The sequence below is a fragment of the Rhinatrema bivittatum genome, chromosome 8, assembly GCF_901001135.1.
Source record: "Rhinatrema bivittatum chromosome 8, aRhiBiv1.1, whole genome shotgun sequence".
Classification (NCBI taxonomy): Eukaryota; Metazoa; Chordata; class Amphibia; order Gymnophiona; family Rhinatrematidae; genus Rhinatrema; species Rhinatrema bivittatum.
In genome coordinates, this window is record NC_042622.1 from 174,836,369 (window position 1) to 174,845,922 (window position 9,554).

General features: G+C 38.9%; 1 protein-coding gene across 2 annotated transcripts in view; it reads left to right on the forward strand.

Annotated features, from left to right (window-relative positions):
* The window catches only part of CLTC (clathrin heavy chain), a 281,360-nt gene extending 272,094 nt beyond the window's left edge, over window positions 1-9,266 (forward strand). Inside the window, exons 31-33 of one of the 2 annotated variants that reach the window (XM_029611533.1) lie at window positions 2,818-2,838; window positions 6,550-6,625; window positions 8,206-9,266. In XM_029611533.1, coding sequence (XP_029467393.1) covers window positions 2,818-2,838; window positions 6,550-6,625; window positions 8,206-8,330 — 222 coding nt within the window. In that variant the 3' untranslated portion in view covers window positions 8,331-9,266. The remainder of the gene's footprint in view (window positions 1-2,817; window positions 2,839-6,549; window positions 6,626-8,205) is intronic. The other variant, XM_029611534.1, reaches the window with a different exon arrangement.
* Window positions 9,267-9,554: the final 288 nt, after the last annotated feature.

Consider the following 9,554-nt stretch of genomic DNA (forward strand, 5'->3'; position numbering starts at 1 on the left):
ATGGGTTAGTGAGCTTCAGGCTTTGGTTACATATCCGCCCTACACGAAATCGTTTCATGATAGGGTGGTCTGTGTAGGCACCATAACTTCCTGCCTAAAGTGGTGACTGATTTTCATTTCAATCAACCATTCTGCCTATCTTCTTTCCGAGGCTTCATTCACACCAGGGTGAACAGGCTCTGCACCGTTTGGATTGCAAGAGGGTCTTAGCTTTCTACCTAGAACACACAGCAGGCCACACGCAGTCCACACAGCTCTTCATATCTTTCAATAAAAATAGATTGGGAGTTGTGGTGGGCAAGCAAACGTTATCCAACTGGATGGCAGATTGCATTTCCTTCTGCTCTGCACAGGCGAGCCTTCAGCTTGGAGCCCGTGTCAAGGCTCATTCTGTGAGAGCTATGGTGGCATCAGTAGCCCATGTGCGGACAGTTCCCATCGCCGAAATCTGCAGGGCTGCGACGAGGAGTTCCTTGCACATGTTCGCTGCCCACTACTGCTTGGACAAGGATGGTCGGCATGATAGTAGCTTTGGCCAATCAGTCCTTTGCATTCTCTTCCAGCCTTAAACCCAACGCTCCCTACCTAGGACCCAGGGTTAGAGTTCAGGCTGCCTCCCTCTATTACCAACAGCACCGAAGTTCTTGTGGCCATTGGCACGCAGTTAGGGGCTGTTGGTCATTGTATCTGGGAGCAGCCTATAGCTTGGTATTCACCCATGTGTGAAGACTACCATCCTGCTTGTCCTAGGAGAAAGCAAAGTTGCTTACCTGTAGCAGGTGTTCTCCTAGTACAACAGGATGTTAGTCCTCACAAAACCCACCCGCCACCCCTCGGAGTTGGGTTTCTCCTATGTTTATTTTATTTTTTCGTAATTCTGTTATGAGACTGAAGAGGGACTCCGTGTGGATAGTGGTATGCTGGGCATACTCAGTGTGCCAGTCAAAGTTTGACATAAGTTTTCCGTTCTGGGCTTCATCCCGGTCACCCATGTGTGAGGACAAACATCCTGCTGTCCTGGGAGAGCACCTGTTACAGGTAAGCAACTCTGCTTTTTTTTTGGGTTAATTTGCTTGTGACTATTTAATTTTAAATTGTGTAAACTAGTTGTCTCAAATTCTTATCCCCATTCTTTTGCTCTGCCAGTCTTCTAGCAATTGCAAACACATGCATCATTGCCTGCATTATATTAATTAATGAGGTGTTTGGACACACTGCTTGTGATGGATTTATGTATTCTTTTTTTTTTTGAGTGCCATACCCCTTTGAATCTCATTTGCCAGTTGGTGTGCTTTTATTCAACCCTCTATATGCAGCTGCTGCTTTTGGTTTAAAGTAAAGTACATTTCCAGTGCATAACAACTTGCTTTGCTGGAAGAAAACCTGTCCTGTAATAGGTGACAGCATATGATCATTTCCAGTGTTTATGCATGCATCTTCATTGACTTCTTTTGCTTAGGGTTTCTTGCTTTCATTTGGGCCACAATTTAAATATAGATTTAAATTGCCAAAAACTAAATGCTTCTGGTTAATTTAAATTTTTTGCAGTCTACAAAAAAATTAAATAGGGCCAAAAAGATGCAGCTTAGATCGTTACCACAATTTTCCTCCCATTTAAGAGTGGATCTTGAAACTGTTGCAATGTGTGGTGTAGGATGGATCTTGGAGTAACCCTGTCAGAAAGGGGGAATGTGTATGTAACATTTACTCATGAGGTAAAACACACAATAATGAGTCATTAGGTGGGCCCGTGCTACTTCGGCACTGTCATTTTCTCATGAAATTTCTTATAAATTGTCCTGCACTGTAAGTGTGCTAATGTGTTACATTTGTATGTATTGCTCACTACTGCTGGAGTTGGACCAAATCCTTGCTTGTTCCTTACTGAGACCTAGAGCACAACTTTGGTCCTTGTTTTTAAAGCATCTTAAATCCAGCCTGGGGATGTCACTGAGATGGAACTAAAGTTCCAAAGAATTTAAGCATGCCCCACATCCTCATTGCCTTTTCTCTGGGGATACTGCAACACAGTCCAATCCAGATGCCTTGCCATTGTGCTTTTCTCTGAATGGAAGTTACAGCTGCCACTCGGAGAAGGTATCTGAAAGGAAGTGGAGAACTGCAGTATTAGTCATTTTGGTTTTTCATTTACAAATGGCTTTTTCTAAGTCCTGGCTTGATGTCCCAATGGCAGTGTACTCTGTTTCCTGGACCTGTCTCCTGTTCTTTAGGGTAGCAGTTGATGCTGCAGAGGTAGTGCTGAAAGCCACTGCTCAAGAATGCCACCTACTGGCTGTCTTAAGAGCACGCCTACTGGGTTCTGGAGGGAATGAAGACCTGTCGCAGCAATGACTGTGCATAGGCTTGAGAAGGAACGTAAAGGCTGGGTAAACCCGGGTTAGTTGTGAGTGATGCTGGAGAAACTTCAGCTGGCAGCTGAAAGTAGCAGGATAACTGTTCTAGTCAAAGCCACAAAGCTTTTTATTTTAGTCTATATACACCTTGCATGATTTTATTTGGCTGATAAAAAGATAGGCCAGCTTTGTTCATTCTGGTGAAAGTTTCTTTAATCTATGTGCATCTTGGTCTTAATACATGGACCATTACCAGAATTTTAATTTAAAATGAAAGGCTTGCTCTAATTTTAAATGACTTTGGAAGCTTATACATCTGGGTGCCCTTTTATTTCTTTATATTCTCTCAGCTTGTATATTTCCAATTAATTATTTCTTCCCTCTTTTTTGTTGCTGATTCTACCTTTTTATGCTGGATATGGAATTTAATTTTCTAAGCTGCACCCTCTGAATTCCTTTGCAGGTTGATGCAATAAAGGAAAAGGTGAAAGTTGATTCTTGTTTTCCATCTTTAAGTCTGGAGGACTAAGTCTAAGGAATCTGCATGAATTTTTTTCCTTCCTACCTTTCCACTACTATTGCTGCTGCTGCTTTTCTTCCCCAACCAAATCTCACTGAAAGCCTCTGCTAGTCCTTTAAAACATAGCTACTTGATAGTTAGATCTGTAGGATGTTCTAGAAACACTTGCTACTAATCGGCTAATCTAGTTTGAGGAAGGGCAGAAGGCTGATCAGGTGGTGAGTCACAGTCTGTGTGAGCATGTCTCTGAGCCATATCTGAAGGATTTTCAGGAATTATCTTCTGAAGTTTATAATAAATTTTAATAGGTCAGTTCTAAGAAACTTGCCCTTTATATGATTGCAGCAATGATTATCCTGAAAAGTAGCCATTTTACTGCCACAGAACTTAATAGTAATAATTTAAATGTACATATGTCTTTTATCCTGGCAAGATCCTAGTGTGAATTAGTTAATGCAATAAAGAATGGGAATTATAGAAAACCTGGCAGTACAAACCTATGAAAACTTCCAAAGGGATGAAAGAGCTATGAGTGCTGTTGCACAATTAAGTGACTCAATTGAGACATGGGGAAGTAAGGTGAAGTGCCCAGGGTCTGTTAAAATGGAAATTAATATTCTAGGTGTTCTCTTGACTTGTAGCCAGCTTGTCTGCTTATCTACTTAAACTTCAGATGCTGTATTCATAATATAAATCCTTGAGATATGGAAAAGGCCTTTTTTGGCCGTGCATTTAAGGACTGTAATCCACCTTCTGACCTCTCTTGATTCTTACTAACGCGTTTTGCCGATTCTGGACAGAATAGACACTAGCTGCTCCAGGAGATGCTGCTTGCGTTGCTTCAGGTTTCCAGTTCTGATGGTGGAAGTGTTATCCCTCTGTAATTTTCAGCTGAAGCTGGACATTCTTTGTTACCCTTGTAACATACAGCTGATGGGTTGTATGGCACTGGTACTGTCATTTAAAGCAAACACTTTATTTTTTTTGATCAAGGGAGAGGAGCTTGTATAGATATAAAAAAAAAATACATAATTTGCTTTCTTGATCTAATTGAAGAGGGCAATCAGAGCAACTGAGAAGAGGGAGTACAAGTGTACAAGAATTTCTCATGGATTTTAAGAATTTGTGTGCCTGGACAGCTACAATAAAATACATCATCAGTCTTTAGCCATTAAGTTGAGGCCATTCTTTAAACGTTTGCACTCAACCACAATACTACTGAGGCTGAATGGTTTGCTTAGTTTCATCATGCTCCTAATCCATCTTTCCTACATTTCTGAATCTGGCACCAAGGATATTGATGCAGATAACATTGTTGGACTGCCTCCAGCATAATATAAAGAGCGAAGAAAGGTTAAGGAGCTGGATTTGCAAAATATGGTTTGGAAAAGGCAAACATTTAAAAAAAATATATATATATCTATATATGTTTGAAAGTGGCCTAGATAGGTAATTCCTTGGCTTGGGTTTAAAAAAAAAAAAAAAAAAAGTCGTCCTGTGAGTGCACACAATGTGCTTGGTCACCATCAGAACATTAAAGCCAACCTGACTACATGCAAGGTCTTCAGCAGCTAGGCAGGCAGGCAGTAAGAAGGCGTGTGTGTGAAAAAAAGAGGTAATTGAACTGCAGTGTTTGCCTTGTTAAACTCTGAGCATGTGTTACCGATCATTGCAACAACATCGCACTATTCCTGAAGCTATAAAAAGCATTGCTGTGGGCTGCGTCTTTTTCTGTATTCTTTCTTTTTATATTTTGGGAGCCTGAATGGCGATGACCATCTTCAGATTTCACTTCTTGCTTCAGTACTTTTGCCTTTTTTTTTTCATGCACACATAACACCAAAGTTAACATTAAACGCATGTTTTCCTTTTCCTCTGCAGCTTATTGCAGTCTCTGTGGAAAAGCCTTTTAAAGCAGTTTAACTACTTTTACTAATCCTGTTTAGCAGGCAATGTGTAGGGAACTGAACCTGGTGGCTTTATTACTTTTTGATGCACCCAAAAGGATTTAGGGGACAAAGTGGGGCGTTTCATTGTCTCTTGCTGTTTTTCAACTTTATTTTAAACAAATTATACTGACCAGATTGAGGGAAAGCTTGTTTGGTTGCCTCAGGTTTGAGTGGGTTAGATAAAAGGGAAGTGAGATTTATACTATTAAAGGGAATTTTGTTCTGTCCTCTACTTAAGGCTATTACAAATGTGTGGGAATTCTAAACCATCTTTTCATCTTTTGCTTAACTATTGCCACCTGCTAATGTCTCACTTCCTGAGCTGTGTCTCAATCTGTGCTTCAGCTTTCTCTTTCCCTTTTTATATTTCTTACAGCAGGCTAAAGGCTGAAATCCACAGGGTGGATGTGGTTGCCTATAAAACTTAGGGCTTCTGAGCTGGCATATTACTCCTCCATAGTCCAGACTGAATTTTGATGTTGGAAGTTTTAAAATGAGCGCATTTGTGTTCAGATTGTTCAAAGGTCTCATAGCTTGTTCCTGCAAGATTGAAATTATTCATGTAGCTGCAGTAAAACACGAGCCTGATAGCAAGTACAAAACGGATTTGACCACATGTTTGGGAAGTTTTTATCACGGTTTAGAAAATTCAGCCCATAACTTGGAGGCCACAGGTGATGATGAGAAATGTGGGCTCTTGTATGCTTAACCAGGAGCCAGGATTGGGGGGTGGAAGAGGGGGAAACATCTTCAGAGATTTTTTACTGCTTTGGTCTTGTGTGTTGTAGGAACAGCTATAGGATAACCCTATCTGAGGATAATGCCTGTTAGCATGTTAAATTTGCTTTGGTATATGATAAATAGAAGTCCTGTTTAGGATATTGATCAGATTACTTTTGGCTGTATACATATTTTATACCATTTAAAATGTTTATTTAGGGTTGGAACTACACAGGTTGAAATTAAAAAATAAAATAAATATATATATCCTTTAGTAATGCAGAATAGTATAACAGGAGTATGATTGAAGAAGATGCAGGCATTACATAAAAATCACCAGAGAATTGGCATCTACGGTAACTTAAGCAGTAAAATAGACTATTGCAAACTTTTGGTGTGGCATTGGGTTTAGATTTCTGTTCCTTCAGAACATATTACAGTAGCAAGATGGGATCAGTTTGCTGTATTGATGTAGTGCATTTGTCCTGGAGAAGACTGAAATTTATGTAGGTGGTGATAACTGACAAAAGACCATCGATTGTCTGCTTGGAAACCTCATGTACTACCATTCCTTTTAGGTGGCCCTTTAAAAGGTATCATTACCTACAGAGTCCTGAATTGATGTAAGAATTCATTATTTTTTGTTTGTAATCTTGTTTGGAACCTTTGTAACATGCAGAAACTATTTTAGTGTTAAAATTCCTTTAGCTTTTAGTAGTAACACATCTGCAAAGTAGTTTGTATACGCTGGCAGTAACTTGCATCTCTTCATTTGGGGGTATTGTGGGGCTTTTTTTTTTTTTGGCATTTCAAGAATGTGAAAATGTCACAGCCCACTGCATCTCAAGAATGCGTGTACACAGATTAAGTAAATTGGAGCTTTTCTTAAGTGGTCCTGTTTCTGTAGTTATTTCCTTAACCAGTTTGAATTAAGGCTTTTCCACTTCTGCCACTAGTGTAAACCTTTTATGGGAGCTGATATTGATTTTTGTTTGTTTGTTTCTAGGTGGATAAATTGGATGCTTCTGAGTCCCTGAGGAAAGAGGAGGAACAGGCTACGGAAACACAGCCTATTGTTTATGGTACATTTCTTTCTTGTCATTGGCTGCTTCTGATATAGGGTACCCCTATTATCTTGGTAGGAAGAATAATAATTTTTTTTAAGGTTTTTTTTCTATATCTAACCTATTGTTTTGGGGTGGGGGGTTCTTTTTTAACCGTTTATACTACATGGTAGGAAGTTGGGAAATGATTTAATTTTTGTATCTGCTTGAATCTCATTTTTGCTTTCGCTTTTTCTGTGGTGCAGCAGCAAAGTTTCCAAACTGAACCAATGGCTAAATTGGTTACAAATGCTGATTATTCCTGTTTTATTAACAGTTGGTGTCCCTTTTAAATTGTGTAAACACAATTTTGAGCCATGTATACTTTTGTGGTTGCCTTATGTAACTTTGAAAAGTTACACTGAACACAGATGTTTTCCTTTTTGTAATTACATTTTTATTAACCATGATAATGATACAACACACAGGTAGACCAGCAGATCATTAAACCAAGTATGTAAAACATTCTTGAGTATTTTCCATTTAATTCCCCCCCACCCTCTAGTCTGTCAGATCAGTAGGTAGTAGCTGAAGTATATAAGTTGAAAGTTGCATCTGGTGAAGTAAACTCTGTCCTTGAAAGCTCTTGCTTCAAAAAATGAGTCTCTAAGGTGCCCACCTGCCTTGTCATTTTTGCTACACCACATTAACATGGCTATCCCTCTGAATAAATGAGTTGAAATAGATCACTTTTGTTGATTGTACCATCTCAGAAAGGGTTCCCAGACATGTATATGATGCACTCTTTTTGTGAATTGCAGATAGATGGCTCATATAATAAGATGTTTTCTTTTAACATACCGGCTCATGGTTTCATGACTGTATTTAACAATTTGATAAAACTAAGTGTGGATTTTGCTTTACATTTTGATTGTAGCCCACTAAGGCTGCTTTTGTAAGATCAGACTAAGTATCCCTAAATAAAGGCAATTCCTAACTAAAACAGATATTTTAAGGTCCAGTTCACTCTCCTGAACATCCATTGCATGGAGGGCATTTACATGTTGGAAAGTGCAGAACTGGTTGATATGCTGATGCCTACCTCCAAAGTTTGAAGCTAGCCTTCAGTATGCTTATTTTACTATCTTGTGTAGAGGAGTAGCCTAGTGGTTAGAGCAGCAGGTTACAACCCAGGGAAACCAGGATTCAAATCCTGCTGTCGCTACTTGTGACCTTGGGCAAGTCAGGTACAAAATTAGACTGTAAGTCCTGTGGGGGTAGGGTAAATACCTATAGTACCTGAATGTAATCCACTTTGATGTACACTTTGAAGTGCTGAAAGGCAGAATATAAAAATCTAAATAAATAAAATGTTAGTGATGTCTGAAACAAACCTGAGCTGCTCTTAGATTATATAGACTATTTTCTGATTAATTTTCAGTATCTAATTGGAAAAGGGAGCATAGCTCATCTTTCATGCAGTCCCCACTCCCACATAGATGAGCATCTTCCTAGTTTCCACTACTGGTTGATCTTTCATACAATATTACATTAATAGTATCCTTGAAATTTTATAATGGAAAATAACCATTCCTCTTTTTTTTTTTTTTTTTTTTTAGGCCAACCACAGTTGATGTTGACAGCAGGGCCCAGTGTGCCAGTTCCCCCACAGGCACCTTTTGGCTATGGTTATGCTGCCCCTCCCTATGGGCAACCGCAACCTGGATTTGGATACAGCATGTAATGTGGAGAGAGCAGAGATTCCTTGCTGGCAGATTCTTACTGAAACTTGTCCCACCCCGCTTCGTAACAGGGAAATGCAGCAACCATTTCTGCTTTGTGTTCTTGTACCCTTTGTTTCATGAAGGACAACTTTTTTTTCTACTACAAAATTTGGATCACATCCCCCTCTTTTTTTTCTTTTGTTTTTTTCACATTCCATGTTAAATGGTTTATTTTTAAAGGGGAATAGTTTGTTTTGTTTAAGTGGGCTCCCTCCAGGACTGCTTCTTAACATATAAAACAGTCTGTTGTGAAGAATCTGATTTGCACTCTGTAGTGTTAAGAAACTCTAATATTGATGCTCTTAAATTCCGTATGTGAGCAGCTTATGTGCAGTCTGTCCCAATGCATTCAAGTCTCATTGTATATTCAGGAAAAGAAAAAAAGCTAAAGCAAAAATGTTTCTATTTCCACATGCAAAAAAAAACTGCCGACGACACAAACAGAGAACACTAATCTGCATATCTTTATACTGTTTGCATCGTGTGGCTCTTCAGATTAAAAAAAAATGTATTTTAAACACATACAGCTTGCCTGATTGAAGATGAATTTCAAACTTACACAGTCTGAGCAGGTTCTCCAGTTACGCAAACAGAATGCTAGTACGTTTTGCTCACTCCACACTTGACAGATGACCTTATGTTGTGCTGTACCCTGTGCTTTTTTGTGGGACCATTTCCATCCAGGAACAAAGAAAGCACCATGATTCCAGTCTGTATTTACTAACCCTGTCCCTTGAGGTTTGTGTATGTTGGATATTGTGGTGTTTTTAGGTCACTGTTTTGAGTGTACAGAAGAACATTGAAACACAAAATTGCTGTTCAGTTTTGTTTGTGCAATTTGAAATTACTCAAATTTAAAATAAAATTACCAGACTGTGGATATACACAATACAGTAGTTGGTGTTAATGTACTTTTCTTGTGACATTTGACAAAATATAGGCTGACTAGGCTAAACTATTACACTTAAAATGTTTGTGTTCGTATTAGGGAATAAGAGTAATGGGAAGTTGAAAGCACTAGAAACTGGACAATGGATAAATTATGGTACCTTTTGAGTTAATTTTGTTGATACTGCATGGAACAATCTTGCAATGCTTAGGAACGCGTAAGTGTCACACATCTGCTCAGAAAATTGTGAAAACTGAAACTGGTTCCATTCTCTACAATATTTGAAGATCAATGA